The sequence below is a fragment of the Cordyceps militaris genome (assembly GCF_000225605.1).
Source record: "Cordyceps militaris CM01 unplaced genomic scaffold CCM_S00002, whole genome shotgun sequence".
Taxonomy (NCBI): Eukaryota; Fungi; Ascomycota; class Sordariomycetes; order Hypocreales; family Cordycipitaceae; genus Cordyceps; species Cordyceps militaris.
In genome coordinates, this window is record NW_006271970.1 from 2913534 (window position 1) to 2930324 (window position 16791).

At 53.8% G+C, this 16791-nt stretch overlaps 8 protein-coding genes across 8 annotated transcripts; 4 read left to right on the top strand and 4 right to left on the bottom strand.

Moving 5' to 3' along the window:
• Window positions 1-249: 249 nt before the first annotated feature.
• Window positions 250-1752, bottom strand: CCM_02842 (proline oxidase PrnD; the record flags this gene model as incomplete). Its single annotated transcript, XM_006667994.1, has 1 exon — window positions 250-1752. One exon carries the CDS (start codon window positions 1750-1752, stop codon window positions 250-252), a length of 1503 nt encoding a protein of 500 aa, XP_006668057.1.
• Window positions 1753-4585: 2833 nt separating this feature from the next.
• Window positions 4586-5288, bottom strand: CCM_02843 (uncharacterized protein; the record flags this gene model as incomplete). Its single annotated transcript, XM_006667995.1, has 2 exons — window positions 4586-4770; window positions 4931-5288. The coding sequence occupies 2 exons, from the start codon at window positions 5286-5288 to the stop codon at window positions 4586-4588; spliced, it is 543 nt and encodes a 180-aa protein (XP_006668058.1).
• A 403-nt stretch (window positions 5289-5691) lies between these two features.
• CCM_02844 (uncharacterized protein) lies at window positions 5692-6379 on the top strand (the record flags this gene model as incomplete). Its single annotated transcript, XM_006667996.1, has 3 exons — window positions 5692-5745; window positions 5864-5905; window positions 5960-6379. 3 exons carry the CDS (start codon window positions 5692-5694, stop codon window positions 6377-6379), a joined length of 516 nt encoding a protein of 171 aa, XP_006668059.1.
• A 724-nt stretch (window positions 6380-7103) lies between these two features.
• Window positions 7104-8867, top strand: CCM_02845 (uncharacterized protein; the record flags this gene model as incomplete). Its single annotated transcript, XM_006667997.1, has 1 exon — window positions 7104-8867. The coding sequence occupies one exon, from the start codon at window positions 7104-7106 to the stop codon at window positions 8865-8867; it is 1764 nt and encodes a 587-aa protein (XP_006668060.1).
• Window positions 8868-9797: 930 nt separating this feature from the next.
• On the top strand, window positions 9798-11072 carry CCM_02846 (uncharacterized protein; the record flags this gene model as incomplete). The annotated part of the gene is made up of 6 exons (XM_006667998.1): window positions 9798-9919; window positions 10002-10115; window positions 10176-10577; window positions 10627-10812; window positions 10863-10891; window positions 11041-11072. The coding sequence occupies 6 exons, from the start codon at window positions 9798-9800 to the stop codon at window positions 11070-11072; spliced, it is 885 nt and encodes a 294-aa protein (XP_006668061.1).
• Window positions 11073-11505: 433 nt separating this feature from the next.
• On the bottom strand, window positions 11506-13197 carry CCM_02847 (import inner membrane translocase subunit tim-50; the record flags this gene model as incomplete). Its single annotated transcript, XM_006667999.1, has 2 exons — window positions 11506-12135; window positions 12193-13197. The coding sequence occupies 2 exons, from the start codon at window positions 13195-13197 to the stop codon at window positions 11506-11508; spliced, it is 1635 nt and encodes a 544-aa protein (XP_006668062.1).
• Window positions 13198-14165: 968 nt separating this feature from the next.
• On the top strand, window positions 14166-15125 carry CCM_02848 (uncharacterized protein; the record flags this gene model as incomplete). The annotated part of the gene is made up of 1 exon (XM_006668000.1): window positions 14166-15125. The coding sequence occupies one exon, from the start codon at window positions 14166-14168 to the stop codon at window positions 15123-15125; it is 960 nt and encodes a 319-aa protein (XP_006668063.1).
• Window positions 15126-15440: 315 nt separating this feature from the next.
• CCM_02849 (uncharacterized protein) lies at window positions 15441-16692 on the bottom strand (the record flags this gene model as incomplete). Its single annotated transcript, XM_006668001.1, has 2 exons — window positions 15441-16251; window positions 16355-16692. The coding sequence occupies 2 exons, from the start codon at window positions 16690-16692 to the stop codon at window positions 15441-15443; spliced, it is 1149 nt and encodes a 382-aa protein (XP_006668064.1).
• Window positions 16693-16791: the final 99 nt, after the last annotated feature.

A 16791-nucleotide genomic window follows, 5' to 3' on the forward strand; every position in this document is an offset into this window, starting at 1 on the left:
TTGCAAACACTGGCAGCAGCAAGATAGGTAATTATTATTTCTCTTGTCAATTCATCAATCATATCCTTGGGATATATGTGGGCTAATCTCTATCTATTTTCCTTTCCAGATAATCCCTGATTGCCTTTCTAAACTCCTGAAACCATGGTGAAAGCAAATAAAAAACAGCGCTATGATATGCGACAGTCGGCATTAATGCGCAGAGTATATGCAAACAAGACAAATAATCAACGGCCCTTGCCGGATCATTTAAGCAAGACTAAAAGTAGCCTTGCATCGGCGAACAAGTTCAGCCCACATGGCATCGCGACCGCTGCGTGTGCGACCGACGGCGTCCTTGTTTTCGTTCGCACGTCGTAGTAGGTACTTCATGCACTCGCCGGTGCTTCCCCAGACAAGGTACTTGAAGACGGGAAGGTCGGAGGCCCTGTTAGCGTTGCCAGCCTCGACAAGCTCGCAGCTGACCTCATCAGCCATGCCCTGAAGCTGGGCAAAGGCAACGCCCGATTTGGCACCGCCAGCGTCGCAGATGGCGCGGGCACGGCGGACAGATTCGACGTTGTGAGTGGCAAGAACCACGTGGGCGTCGGGGAATTCACCTTTGCCCTCAATCATGGGCCCCCACTGGCGGGTGAGGACACCAGCCGCAATACTGTTGAAGCAGGCATCGGTACCCTCCTGACTCTCCCAGAAGCAGTGGCGGGGGTCAGAGTTAAGGTAGGCGCCACGAACCAGCTTGACACCGAGGCTGAAGCCACCCTCCTTCGCCTCGGCCAGGTGGCGCGAGATAACGGCGGGGGTCTTCTTCTTGTACGTCTGGTAGGTGCCATAGACGGTAGCAGTCTCGGGAGAAGTGTTGTACTTGCGGGCAAAGGTCATGGTCCAGTTGTCGATGCCATCCTGAAGTGCATCCTGTTCAGCGTCGAAGAGAAGACGAACACCGCGCTGCTGAGCCAGAGCGCAGATGGCGTCAATAGACTTGTACAGGTAGGGGGAAGGCTCGCTGTTCTGCGAAAGCTGATACAGGGCTAGGCGGCCGGCACCAGTGAACTTGAGGGCGACGTAGTCACCGGGCTCAGCGAGGGTGACAGTCTCGAGGGTACCAAGAGCCCAAGGGTCGATCTCGTTGGCAATGTCGGCAGCAGTCTCCTTTCCTTGATCCACGGCGGCAACAGCTTTGGCCTGGTCCTCGGTCAGGACAACCTCTTTGGCATAACCGAGAATGACGCCGCTGAAGCCAATGTTCTTGAGGCGAGCGACGGTAGCCTGGACTTCGGCGGGTTTCTCGCCAGCACAGAATTGGGCGTAGAAGGTCTTCTTGAGGAAGAAGCGAAGAAGGGGGTTCTTGTCGGGGTTAAGGATGGGGTTTTGGGTGTTGGCGAGAAGAGACATGATGCGGAGCGAAGGCGGGAGGAGAAAGGGGGAAGAAGAGACGACTGTTGTGAGGAGGGAGCGGAGAATCATGGCCAGCGGCAGAACCGACAGAGGAGCGCTCTTGGGTTCAGAGCTGGGTGGTTGAGTGGTAGGGTCGACGGCGGGCAGCTCGGCAAGAGTGTTGGTTCGACGGTCCGAGGAGCTAATGGCCATGCGCTCAGAGTTGTGGATGGAACGGCGCTGGATGTTGGCCGAGAGGCGGCTCCTATGATTGAAGCCGACGCATGCTGGCGACAAGACGCGGACGGAAGAGACTACAGAAGGCAGTGCTCGGTGCAGAGGCAGGCAGGCAAGCCCGCGTGCAGGGGCGGAGGGCATTGCACTCTTTGTATTTGTTGAGTTGGAAGAAGGATGCTTTCGAGTTGGAGATGGCCTCAACAGCACGTTTTTGGTGTGGTGGTGGGTGGCTTCGGAAGGGTGGTCCGGGGCGACTTATGGCAAGGGGGGTGTGTTTGACGATTGTGGTTGTGAAAGAGTTGGTGGCGAATCGAGTTTGAGATGAGATGTTAGCTCAGGCACGAATGGAAATAAAGTAGTTATCGATGAAGGAGGAAAAAGGAAGGAGGGACGGGAGCACGGTGGTGGGAGGGAGGGCTATCTGTTTCTTATATGATTTGGTTGTGGTGTACGACTCACGATGGTCCGGGGGGTGGGCATGACTGGGCAGGCGCCGACTAAGAGCGAGCGCGAAACGCGGACGAGCGACCCGGCCGGCGAAGACGGACATGGCAGCAAGTTGCCCCATTATCGGCCCAGCAAAAAACAGACATCGTGACCACGGGGACAATGGGTTCCCTTTTTCTCCAGTATTACCAATTCGCCGTGTAACTATTATTATTACACACTTTTTTTCTTCTTTGCTCGCACGCCACCCTCTTCCTTTGGCTAGTCCTTTTGCGACGCCGCTGACAGAGTCTGTTCCTGATCTACTACGCCCAGTTACACCCTCACACACGTATGTATGTATGTAGCACAAAGAAGCCAAAGAACCCCGGCAACTCCGCAAGATGATTGAATCAGAGGGGAGGAGCTAATCTCGGGTTCGAGATAGCCAGGATCCAAGGAAGCCATGCGACGTCCCCAGGATTCCGATAACGCCGGGGAGGCCAGTCCGCGGGCTCGAGCTTTGGTGGGAGTAATATGTGTCAGAAGAACAGCCTAGGCCCTTGCATCTCTTGTCCAGGCATGCTAAATAGTATTCGCGACCGACGCAAAATAGTACAGGACAGGGGGGGGTGAGATTGATTGGCGACAGGCTCCGGGGGTGTGTGGCGTCGCCCGAGCGGGCTAGAAGACGCCTGGAACGCCTGGGTTTGCTCACGTGGAGGCTTTTTGTTTTTGCTGCCATCGCAGCGCGGCTATGCATGGTTGGACTGATGAAGCATCATCACACACCACCATTGGGGAACAACAGTGTGAATGGTGGAAATGGCCCCCTCCTCAAGTCCAGTTCCCTTCCTCTTGTTCTTTTTTGTGCGCGTCATGGCCGTTGAATTGGCACAACCAGTCCAGTCCATCACCCAACTGGCCGTCCCGCGTGTAGCCGTCGCAATGGGTCTCCGAGTTTTGGGGGTGCATTGAGAAAAGGCTTATCTCCTGGTTGCTGGAACACGTCCGATACGGTGTTTTCGGGGCCCATGCCGTCTCCGACAAGGTGGAGGGAGGCTTGACGGTGGCAAGGTGGCTGGCGGTCTCTTGCGGTGTCCCGTCCGCTGCTGCATGTCCGAGTCTGTTTTCCTTGGCAGTGAAGCCCGTCGTAGCCGTGCAGTGGTTCTCGATAATAACTACTGGCCTCCCTGCGCTCCGCCCGCCAGCGATGAAAAACAACCCGCGGCAACGATAGATATGCGGGCAAGCAAACATGTCAGCCATCTTTTCTCAGAAGTCGTCGCAACTCGCTCACTTCTGTGAATCTGCGAATCAGAAGCCTAGCATCGGCAGATGGCTTGCATCGCTGTCTCATTTTCCCCAACCCATGAGAGGCAGCCCCGAAGCGCACACCGTGCGTCTCATGCCATCGTTCCATCACGGACACCCCTTCCGACGCCTTCTAAAGTAGTTTAGCTCCCCCCCCCCCCCCCCCCACGCCTTTTTGCCAACAAAATCACTGTCTCACAACCAGGGCCGAGGCCAACTGTGTGTTGCCTCAAACTGCATTGCTTACGGGGTAATGACAAGTTGGAAAAAAATAAGCAAGTTATTAAGCTCAGTACTCCGTAGATGATACCAGAATCCGGTTTCACTATTTTTATCCTTGTCCTGGTCGCCTCCCATTGATGTCTTTACATAGCTGTATTCGACTCACTATCCGTAATTCGTCCGTCCGTACGAAAATATTAAACGTCTCTGATGTCGGCGCTACAACTTGCTATGGCTGTGATTACGCGTTGGTGATTTTTCAGAGGCACTTTGGCGTCCACTATGTAGTTATTATTAGTTAATAATTTACCAGGTAGGCCAAGTGTAACCATCATGAACCGCCTCCCACATGCAGCCACGTCTCTTTGTTCGCTCGTGAGAAAACTTTTACTGGCGGGTCGCCTTGTTTTTCTTTTTCTTTTTCTTTCCGCTGTTAGATCATTCGTGTTACCTAACGCTCGCAACAACAGCTCCAAGCCTTCCCTACTACGTGTTCATTCGTACGGACACGGTAGTCACAAGTCGCAATTCCAGCAGGATGCGGTGGCGTTTCGCCCTACCCAGGCATGCATAAGCAATCTCGGCTTGTAATAGCGACAGAGGAGAAGGCTTGAATAATTAAAAAAAAAGAAAAGAAGTTGCGGATATTATGTGAAGATATACCCTGGACCGCCTTCATTTATCATACAGGTTATAGAAACAAACAAGCAAATGCCAAGGAAAATAGGGTCGCTTTGGTTCCTAACCGAGGGCCTATAGCAGGTATGTGTCGCCCGAGAAATTGTGGTGCGGAAGGGGAGGGGGCCGGCCTAGGAGCACGCCCAGCAGAAAACTCGAACTATCGTGAACTCCGGCCTTGGAGTTTTGGTCTTTTGCCTTTGCTTTCCGACCTTTTGGGCCAGGTGACCTGAAAGTGGAGGCCGCTAGGCGGCAAAGCATGCAACAGGTGTGAGAAACCATCCGCTTTGGGAGCTTTGTGCGCCGATGTAGGCGATGGGGATCTCGGACCTAGTTAACAAGACGCAGCTGAGCTCGGCCCCAGCCCGGAGCCCTCGCGGACGCCCGGGACGGAGGTCCGATTGGTCAGACGTCGAATGGCATCCACATAGCCAACCCGACGCCCACGGGCGAGCGCCGACACATCTTGCACGCCCCCGTACATGATCCCAAACAAAAACCCGTATCGTGCGGTACGCGCTGCTGCCGATAGCGAGAATCGATCTGATGATAAACAAGAAAGTATTAGCATGTTTGTCGTTGCTGCAAATCATCATCTCACATGCGCCCCCCACCCAATGCCAGGTGCCTTTTTTTTAATCCCATGACCAGGTGGCGCCAAAGCAGACGAATAACTTACGTGTTAATGAAAACATCCCCGCCACCGACACCGTCGCTACTATCGTCGACAGCATGTCACTCTTTCCGCGCATGCGGTCGACCGTTGTCTCCAAGCTGAGTGCCGCAAAGCTCCAAAATCCCGTCTTGGCCGCCATTCGGAATCCCTCGCGGATGCCGCCTTGCATCGCATGGTAGTTTTTCGACTTGTGGTAAAAGTACCAGCCCGTCGTCGTGTCTGGCATTTTGTGAGCATGCTCCGCCCGGAATCGTAGCTGCGCCATCTGCCCTCCCTGGAATCCACCCAACATGAACCCAATCATGGTCGACGAAAGTGTTCCAAGCAGGAGTCGTGTCGGTGCGAGCATAGACAGGCGCATTGCGTCCGAGGACACGGGCAGCAACTCTGGCGGTGATTGTGTTGCCGCGGCCGTGGCCGTTGTCTTCTGTCCTGCCTGACCATCTCGGGACAAAGATGTAAATGCATCACGCCTGGTCACTGTATCGGCCGCCATCATTGGTCTTCCTGCCTTTCGTAGACCACGTATCTTCCGATTTGTTGATTTCCCCTTTTCCTGGTGAGTGAGTGATGGCGCTGTTTCGTTCCCAACGCACCCGATGGCACCACTTGCAGAGCGGTACCGGAGTCGTGTCTCGAGAACCTTGACTGCGACAATATGACCCCAGTGTCACGAAATGGCCCCTTTGTTAGGGGACAACCGTTGAACGATGTTCAGCTTAATAGCTTGTAAGCTTTTGTGGGCTGTACAGGGCCAATTAATAATGTGCTCCTTTCCTTGCAAACACTTGGGTCACTGTCAGAAGCTTTGCGAGCAAGTGTGAGATTTGCGCGGAAGCACGTGATTTCGTGACATCTATCAACGCGGGTCAAATCTTCTGCACACACCAACAGTATCAGCGTTAAAAAGATCCCGGTTATCTCTTCTGAAACCAGGAAAAAAACCTCAACTCGACCCTGCTTCACTTGTGCGTCATGGTACGTAGATTTTAGGTCTTTGACAAATTCTTACGCCGCCTTCCGCTAACGTAGGCGCAGACGGAGATAGACGACTCGCACCTCTCGGTGCGCTTCAGGCATGGTGTGCACACGATTTACCTCTTCGTTGATTCGCAAGCTCCATTTTCGCATATCAGCAGTGAACTTGCCAGCATTCTACACGAGCGCTATCCTCGGGGGCTCACAACCAGTCTCGAGCCGCCCACGACAACAGTGATCCCCGCACAGCCCAAGTTTGTCTATGGCCTCTTGAATAAGCACGATGATCCTTCCCATGGCTGGAAACGTATCAATGTTGGGCCGGATGAGGGATTTGCGCCTACAAAATGTGGCCTAAAGAATAACAGCCTTGTAGCTTTCATGGTGCAGGATGACGGCGACGACCCGGATGACGTCGTCTTTCAAGTGGAGTGGCCGACCGAGGATGAAGAATTGTACGAGCAGGAGCTATGATGTCACTCGGAGATGATGGAGTGGTGATAGAAAATAAGCATCAATTTCCGGGCTTTATTAATATGTAAATTCCCCAGGCCGCGGAGCAACGTCCGATCACGGCTCTGTAGTGGCGTGTCTGACGTTGCCCGAGTTTAGTCCGTTGGTCACCTGCCAACATCGTCATTCGCATTTGTAAACTTGCCACGACTGCGCATTACACCGGAACACTGGGATGGCGGATATGTTCTGATTTATCCCCGGGGAAGACGCCCTTAATAACCTAGAGGTATCTTCTAGTGAACTTACGACCGCTGAGGAACCCTTTTCTCTTGGTCCCGGGTAAGCCAGCCGCGGTCCTGATTCAGAGCGTGACACGACAAAGACTGAGACCCAGTCTTTCTACCGCGCAGACACAACATCTTTACAACCAAGAACCAGTCAAGGGACCTGATTGTAAAATGGCAGATGGGAGGACATTCTCCGATAACAAGGAACTGGATTGCAACACAGCAACGCGCCGTTGATAGTTTACAGTAGAGCCGAGGTCGCGTTGCATGACTAAGCTGAAATATGGCAATCGATAGCGGCGATGCCCTCACATGCCTACCCCTTTCCCTTGCGAAAGTTATTCCACCCCCAAATCAATTTATTAGACTTTCCTTAACCACCGACCCTTTCGCTTCTTCAACCTGGCCAGCTGTGCTGACCATACTTTTGCTCGTTCATACATGCAGCCGGCTACATGTTGGTTGCGTCGAGGTTGCGCAATGGCCTAGGCCTGCTGGTGCCTTTGACGCTGGCTTGTTCGATCTACCTTTATTTTTACCCATTCTTCGGGCAATGCGCGTTCCCCCTACCGTCGCGAAACGCAACCGAAGCATTCGAGGGGACGAAGAAGCTCCATTGGCCCTTTGCTGACGAGGAGTCACTGTCCAACTTCCCCACGAAGCAAGCTCCCTTTCGACTACTTGCCCTCGGCGACCCCCAGCTCGAAGGCGACACCTCCGTCCCCCTCGCCTACGCGGGATTCATGCCACATGTTCCTCTGCTGTTTAAGCAGCTGACGTTTCAAACATGGCACCCATCTCTCAAAGAGCGTATTCGATGGTCCATTCACGACCTCGTCGACATCTTCTTCGATGACATACCAAACATTTTCGAGTCCGCGCGCAAGGTCTTTGACCTTCTCGGCAACGACTTCTACCTCGCCCACATCTATAGAACATTGCATTGGTGGACGCAGCCGACGCATGTGAGTGTCTTGGGTGATCTGCTGGGGAGTCAGTGGATCGAGGATGACGAATTCGAACGACGAGGCGACCGGTTTTGGAACAGGACATTCAAGGGCGGAGAGCGCGTCCCAGACGAGGTGGCCATGTTTCCGGCCGAGCAATACAACCTCACTGGGTTCCTAAATGGCTCACCTGAAGAAGATATTTGGAAGAAGCGCATCATCAACGTCGCCGGCAACCATGACATTGGTTACGCTGGAGACTTGACCGAGGAGCGCCTCGAGAGATTTGAACGCATCTTTGGCAAGGCCAATTATGAACTGCGATTCGAGCTTCCCGTCACCGACCCAGAGCATAATGCGACCATCCTCAACGAAGAAACGAATCCAGACTCCAAACGTTTGGCGCCCGAAATACGGATAGTTGTCCTCAACGACATGAATCTGGACACCCCCGCCAAATCAGTACCGCTACAGGACGAGACCTACAAGTTTATTAACTCTGTCATTGGAACATCAGCTGCCGTGGATTTTGAAGGACATTTCACTCTCATCCTCACACACATTCCAATGTACAAGCCTGCAGGCATTTGTGTTGATGCCCCATTCTTTGACTTCCACAGCCAAGCTGATGGCGGTGGCTTGAAAGAGCAATACTTGCTAAGCGACGATGCTAGCAAGGGCCTGCTAGAAGGCATATTTGGTGTTAGTGGAGATACGAATGCTCCTGCTAATGGGCTGGGACGCAGAGGCTTGGTGATGAATGGTCATGACCACGAAGGCTGTGACACGTACCATTTCATGAATCAGACGAACGGAACAAATTCCTACGAGCGATCTTGGGAAACAGTACTTTGGAAAGACGCCAAAATGTTGGACTTTCCCTCGATTCCTGGCCTGCCAGGTCGTCGAGAAATCACCGTACGCAGTATGATGGGTGATTTTGGCGGCAATGCCGGTCTCTTGAGCATGTGGTTCAACTTTGACACTTGGGAGTGGGAGCACGAATATATCGACTGCCCGCTCGGTTCCCAACACTTTTGGTGGCTCACCCACTTCCTACTATTTGGAACTATTGCTTGCGCCACTTCCTACGCGGTAGCCGTCATACTGAGCGCGAATGGTGTAGATGTTGATGGGTATTATGAAGTTACCGAGAAGTGGGTTCGGAATCAGATCCTCGCTTACTGGGCAGAGGCAAAAGCGAAGCTGTGTCACAAGCCTTTACACGATGACAAGGCACAAGAGAAGAGCAGACCCGACCCGGGCCAATGAATATGATTGGAAAAGTTACACATACATAAGCATATAGATTAATTGAGCGATAGCATTAATTGGTCCTCTGGCGAGCAGTCGCCAGCGTTGCCCTGCGCTTGACGGACATTCTAGGATGTGCGCCTGAATTCCGAAATAGACTGGGTGCTGTGTACTCAAAACTCAATGGGCAAACAGGGCAAACACTTGCGTCGTATTATCATCTTGGGCAAACTACTCTAGCTGCTATCAATCAAGATTGACGACGTCACGAGGCTATTCAGTACGCTTATGCAAAACACCAAACGCTCCTGTTATGTTACGCGTCCTAGGAACTACGCAAAGCATGGAGTAAACTTCCTGCTGTCCCCTGAATCTGACGGTCATTGCGTCATGGAACTAAAACAATACATTTCTGCGCGCAGTACCTAGTAATGTACCTGGTCGAAAAGTTCATTTGATGCATCGCCTAGCAATTTGGGTCGGTAACCGTCCTTGATTGAAGGCGGTGCAACGTGAAAGCGTCGGTTGCTATTTGTTGCTTGGTCAAGTGCCACATACTCGGTAGGTTGTATCCCAGATCCCCCAGGAAGCGCGTTTGTTTCTGCTTGCTCTCATCGAACCACCCGTTAAATCGCTCCAAGGATGAATATGGCAGGTGTATCTTGGTTTTCGGAGCTACATGCCGTTCTCCGTCCGGTCTCACCTGGTGATGGAGGAAGTCGCTCTGCGGCCGATGACGGACACTGCAGGTGCAAGCCAAACCAAGTTGTTGCTTGGATACAAATAATTATATAAATCAGAGCTGCAAATGGTTTCTTCATCTTGCATATAAGGACCAGCACGACCCCGAAGACCTTTGCCCCGAAGCATACAGCCCTACCTGGCTTCACAACAAAACACATCACGACCCGTCATATCTCATATACACATTCCTATTTTATCATTACAATGCATAGATTCTCACTCAACGTGCTGGCGCCAGCCCTGCTATACTCTCATGGCGCCCTGGCTGTGGAATTTGCCCAACTTGCCATCGGATGGTGTCTTGATCATCCGGGAGCGGAGGCTGGGTAAGTTCATCACTTCGAAATGTCAAGGACGAAAGAATCTAACGTGTGCTTTTCAATCTACAAGATATGCGCAATGTATCAGCAAGATTGTCTGCAAAGCATCTGGTCAGACAGGCAGCACCAACCCTGACGCTGTAGCCTGCGTGTCATACGGCGAATGTGATTGTTCCCGATTCAAAGACGACGGTAGTAATGAGTATGTACTCCTGGTGCTCAAAGCTCAATATAGATCTTTAACCACTCACCCCGTGTTTAGGTATTTCCAGTGCATCTCAAATCCGAATTGTGCTGCGTGCACTTCACCCGATGCAACGCCTGCACCCCCAGCATCTTCAATTTACGGACTTGAAACCGTCGCTCCAGGCACCTACTCGGTTACATTTGACGGCACCATCAAAACTGTCGTTGTACCATCTCCGACTGCCACCACAACAGAGTTGATTACGGTTACGGCGATGTCCACCTTGACTCTGACTATCACGCAGGACCCTACAACAAGAACAACCCGTGTACAGACTTCTACACACAAGACCACAACCTCGACTCTTCCAACTCAGACAACCGCAGATACGACTGGAAGCACAGCGCCTGTCCCAACAGCCCCGCCAACGTGTCCGTCGTATTGTACGTGCGAGCCAAAGTACGGATATCCTGATACGTAAGTCCTTTCCACAATTTCACGCGATATACCTTGTTAATCCATATAGATATGAAAACTGTCTCCAGCAGCCTGAGTGTGCTGGTTGTGGAATCCCATTCCCTCCGTTGCCCGATCCTGTTCCCGAGCCCACAACATTCTGGAAGAACTCGACCACGACGTCTTCGACCAAGCCGACCCCGTCATGCTCTGCTTCGTGCGATTGTTCACAGATCAAGGACAAAAGTAGCGATGCGTATGTACTCCGAATGACAACTAGAGCTTCCCTGCTAATGACTCATGCAGCTACTTCCAATGCATCACTGACCCCAACTGTGAGCGTTGTCTCATCGGAGGTAGACAATCTGGTAAACAACCATATGAGAAGTAATGGCATGACGCCGCATCGGGGCGACGGGTCACAAATCTGGGCGCATATCCCTATGAAGCTGTCTTGAACAATCATTTCTTAATACACCTGTAGTATACAATTACATCTGCACCTCGTACATTTGATGTTTTTCTTTTCCCCGTGTGTTCAACTTGACTGCTACTTTGTCGACAAAAGGCGCCCAGCACGAAAGACTGACTGAATAAATGCTGACTCTATGTAAAGGACATATCCTGCCCTGCCCATGCAACCCTGGGTGATACTAAGACATAGCTGCTGCTGCCACATATGTAGCCAGCTCTCCCCATTTTCTCTAGTTGATGTGATGTGTGATTTGCGGTCTTGATAAAAGTACAAAAAAGGCGGCATAGTTTCGTTTGGTGAAGACCGCGATGGAGACCGCGAGGGTAGGGAGAAATAGCGAAGTTTGTCGTTTAAAATTATTCCGTTCATGGTAGCACACGATGCAAGTTGCCCTCCTCTTGTATCGTGGTGAGCTCGCCGATGAAGACGGAGAGAGAAAGAGTAGGGAGTTTGTGTGTTTTTTTTTGTCCTTTTTTATTTCTTGGCGTCAGAGGCGGCCGCGGCGCTGTCCGCGGGCTTTGCGACGCCGAACCAGCCGCCAAAGGAGCCCATCATATTGGTCATGGCCTCTTGCTGGGCCTTTTCCATCATTTCCTTTTCCTCCTGGAGCCACTTTTCGCCGTTTTCGCGGATATTCTGCGCCATGAACTCGTAGTTGCGCTGGCCGCGCTCGCGCGCAATGTCCTGCAGCATCTTGCCCTGGGCAAAGGCCTCGCTGGCGCTCTGCTCGCCCTCGGCCTGCATCAAGCTCATGTTGCTCGATTTGAGGCCGAGCATGTTGCCGAGGGCGCCCATGCCCGAGACGGCGGGCTTGCGGGCCGACTTGTTGCGCTTCTCAAACTCGCGGCGCATGAGGGCCTCGCGGCGCGCAAACTCGACGGGAATGTCCTTGCCCTCAAAGGACTTGATGACGCGGCGGACGTCGTCGTACTCCATGGTGTGGATGTACTCGAGGAAGGGGATCAGGTTGACGAGGCCGCGGTCGTCGGGGCCGCCCTTCCAAGGAGGGATGATGATGGCGTTTTCGGGCTGCTTGCGCACGAGCTTGGCGTCCGTGTCGATCATGATGACCTTGCTCAGGTCGCGGTTGAGGTAGGAGAGATCCTGGATCAGGTCATGTTAGTGGGGTGTAGAGTGTGTGCAGGATTGAACAATACGTACCTTGACGATTTCGCCATCTTCAAACTTGGTGGCCTCACGGTAAAGCCTCCACATGACAATATGGTGAGGGTCCAACTTCTGCAGCACGTTTTCAGCCATGACGCTCGAGGCCGTAGTGAAGAGGACCAGCTCATAGTACTGGGAGAGGTAGAGGAGGAAGTAGTCCAGGCCCGGACGCTTGGCGACTCGCCAGCCATACTCGCGCGACCATTCGCTATGGACGAGGAGCTCGTCCAGGCTCAAGCACAGAGTGTACGGGCGGGCAAAGTATGGCTGAGGGTCGGGCAGCAGCTTATCAAAGGCCGGCTCCTGGTAGTATGTGACGGACTCGGTCGTGCGCGCCTTGACTCGGTTCCACCACAGGCCAATGCCCCAGCCATTCGGCGCATCGGGGTGACGGTCGACGTCGATCGAGTCCTCCCAATTGCGGCCTGTGTAGATGAGGGTCGCGGCGCCTCCGATGGCGGCGAGAGCCAGCGCGGCGCGTGTATATTTTCGGCGATTGAGCTGGTGCGTCGACTCGTACGAATCATAAGGGTCGCGTCGTTCGCGCGACGTGGAGCTCTCTTCTTGCTCCATGGTCTGCAGGTACGACGACGGCTTCTGCCCGGCCTTTTCGGCCATTTCCTGCGCAAACGTCGAGGGGATACCCTGCGTCAGGTCGGGCAGCTTGTGGAAGGGTATTTGCTCAGGCTCATGGGCGGACTCGGCTGAGGACTCGGTCTCGGCGGACGCATCCTTGGGCTGCTGCTGCTGCTGCTGCTGCTGCGACGACGAAGCTTCGGTCGGCTTGCGCGATGACGGGGCCTCCTCGGCCGGGGCGGCGTCGTCCTTGGCTTTGGAGGCAGGCTTTTTGTTGTTCTTTTGCGAGTAGGGTCTAGCGAGCAGCGTCGACGACGGCGCAACCGCGGCCGCGCGGGTGCGCACGCCGGGGGCAGCAGTGGCGGCTTGTCGGGCCAGGCTGGCCATGCCCACACGGGGCGCCAGGACGAGCCTCGACAGCATGTTGGGGCGGCGTTGGTTCAAATCAATTGCGGCGCGGCGAGACGTGAAGGAGGGCGACAAGTTTGCGCCTTCACACCAGCTGCCGTGGGAAAAGTCTTTCGTATTGGATGAGAACTGTACAAATCGCACACGAGATAAAAACTCTCAGGACAAGGCGTTGGAGCTAGCTGGCTGGCCTCCTTGTCCACCAAAAATTTCCTGGCTGACCTCATCGAGCCATCCTGGCAGGTGACGCCAGGACTTTGTGGTGTCCGGAACTTTCATTTGACCGAGACCCGGATAGGCGGAGGTCACAGGCGGCTCAGTGGGCGATGGCGCTGTTCAGCGGGCTGTTCCCTGTAGTATTTTATAGCGCCGGCTACTACAGGTACCTACAGCCCCTGTACCACCTACAGTAATAGGCTAGTACCCTGCAAGTCTTTACAAGCAATCACCTGCAAAAGCGCTCCGTGCCTGTCTCCGGTTTCCGTTCGCCCCGACACCGATTGCAAGTCCCTCCCCTCACCACACCAGCACGAGACATCTTCCTCGATCACGGCTGCCTCTGTTAACAGTGTTTCTCGCTCCTTCAAGTTCCCGTCGTTCCGCAACTGTGCCCTCCTACCGTGCTACGGCCCCTCTCGCTCTCTGTCCGATTCGGCGCAATGGCCGCTCGTATTACAGTTTAGAGGGTGGTTCTCGGAATGACACTCATCTGCGGCATCATGGCACCACCCTCCGCGCAGCACTCTATTAGAGCCATTTCCTACTAATCAGACGCTGTCGTGTTGATTTCACAGAAGTCTTCGAGCTTGATAACACCTGCATACGGCCTCGCAGTCTCTCCAAATCGAAACCGCTTTCTAATCTATACTACGGAGATAACAAATTTGCCACCCACCTCCGCGACGATACAAATTACAACTCCACGCTGCCAACAGACACGCATTCGTGCTTTCTGAGGCTAGTCATCATTTCAAATCCCAACAATGCCTCGGAAATCTATCAGGCGCTCGTCTACGGCGCAGAGGAGCAACCAAGCGACGCAGACGCAGACTCAAACGCCAACGGAGCGAGGGAAGGCATATTCATCCCTCGCATCTGGCTCAGCAACAGAGACTGAGGAGATCATTGGCTCAATCGCATCTTTGACGCTAGACACACCTCTTCGCGCATTTCAGAAACCGAAGCCAAAAACACCCGAAAAGAAATTTCCGATTCTGTCGTTGCCATCGGAGTTGCGAATCAAGATCTATGAACACTTCTTTGCCGACATTACTGAAGTTCTAGACTTGACGCGGGAGAATCATAAGAGAATTCATAAACGGCTGGGTCTGATGAGGACGTGCAGGCTTATCAGCAACGAAGCGACACACTTCCTCTACAGCACTCGGACGTTCCGGCTCTTCCCCACGACCCCCGGCCGGTACTTCAAGACAAAGAAGCCTCTACTGGCTCGTCTTTCCGCTAGACAGCGACGATGCCTGACAAAGATCGAGATGCGCCTCGGACCAGGCTGGAGCGCGCCGCCCGCGGGATGGGTCGTCAATGCTGCTCTCGGGCTGCAAGACTGCATCCACGTCCATACTCTAGCAGTCTATGTCGAAGTGGACCCGAGTGACAATATTTTTAACAATTTTCGCCGCGCGGATGGCTTTTACGAGGAATTTAGTCGCCAACTTCTGGCCAACACGTTGAAAGGCTTGCCATCGGTTCGGACCATTGAATTCGACGCATACGAAAGTGTGCAAAAGAGAGGCGCCATGATGCGATCCCTCTTCACCATCGCCACTGCCTCAGATAAGGTCATAACTTGGGGCCCTGATCGTGGATGGTTTGGTGCGCCCGAAGATGAGGAGCCGCCCATGAAGAACGGCGTCCCAAACCGATACCTGGATAGTGTTCCCATTACTGGTTTCACAGCACAAAGCTTTGTTGCTGTTGCGTAGAGGATCCAGAGTTCTCCACTGCTTCACTTTTATGGTAATGGCGCTTACTACTGTGAGATGAGCAAAGAAAAGCCCAACTCACGATGATTTATGATGGAGTATCTGAATTTCGGGCATATACATACAGTACATATACAAATACAGTAGGACCTTTGCGGCGCACGTTTCTTTATAGGGTTAGGGTCGGTTTAGTCAAATATATGTACCATAAGTTATCGTCGGCTAGGATCATCAAGAACCTAAACTCCAGGCTCCGCTCCGCTACAGTCGTTTGTATCTTGTGATTTGTCTTGATTTATACGAATGGTAGTCCTGCTACTGAGCACCCAGCATGGCCAGCGCGTTTCGCAATTCTTTCACCGCCGTGGGCACATCGTCAAAGTTCAGAGCTGAGATCGCCCATTTGGCGTGCTTTTGGGCTTGGTTGAGGTCCTTTTGGGGTATATTCGTCGCGGGTGCATGCACAGCAGGAGTCGGCACTGGGTTCGCTGGATTCGGGGCTGTCACAGGAGCTGGTAGGGAGGCTGTCGGCCATGACATAGCTGGTGGAGGTGGTTCTCTCGGTTGGACGGGAAGAGGCTCGGGCAGAGGTATATGCTCGGGGGTTATCTTGGTCGGGAACTGAGGCGAAGGCTGAGGAGGTACCTGCTGCCTCGAGGAGTTCGGCGCGGTAGGTGGCGTAGGTTGCAGATTCTCCGCTGACTGGGGAGGTGGCGTGGCGATTGGAGAGGGGACAAACGGCGGCTCGGGTGTCGTTGCAGCCGGTGCTGCTGAGGGAAAGCCACTTGTGTCCGCAGCGGTCGCGGTCGTGAAAGGGACCGAGGGGAAGAAGGGCTCGCCTGCATCAGGGACCTCCTCTAAAGACACTGGCTGCGCAGATGGCCCGATGCTCGCTAGCTCCTGCGATGTAGGGTCAAGCTCGACCTCGGCCGGATCTTCGGGTTCGGGCTCGGGGGCTTTTGGATTGGACTCGTTGGGGTCAAGGCCCTGACGAATGGCCTTGAGGATGCGCGCGGCGTTCCACTTGGCGAACTTGATCTTTTGCAGCGTGTCCGCCTCTGGGGTGCCCCATTCCCGGGTCAAGTCGAAAAAGGTGGCGGCGGCGTCAAACGTGTCGGCGGTTTGTCTTTTTGCAAGAGGTGCAACTGTTAGCTTTCCTCCTCCCCCGGTTGTGTCCGGACCGGCAGCTGGGGAGCAATGCAGTTCCCAGCGATTTGTGTGTTGCGTACCTCGTCACCTTGTCGGCGCGCATGGTCCTCTCGGCGCGATCAAACGTCTCCTGGGCAAACATCTCCACGTACGCCTGCCCCGCCGTGTTGTCGGTGATGGCATCGTCGTCGGCGCGCTCGGCCTTGGTCGCCTCGAGGCGCTCAATCAGCGTCCGCGTAAAGTTGAAGCAGTCGTCATCGGTCGTGTGCAGGCTCTTGCCGACAATCTGGTTGACGGCGTGGTACTCGCACCAGTAGGCAACGGCGGGCTTGACGGCGCGCAGCTGGTTGGCACGGTTGATGAAGCGGCTGATCTCGGGGATCTTGAACGCGGCGGGGAGGGGCAGGAGCTCGGCCATGGTGGCGCTGCGGCGGGATTTTGTGCAGCTTCCCCTCGGTTTTTGATTTAAGAATGCGATTTGCTTCTTTTCCTCTTCTTTTCTTTGGAATTCGGCGGG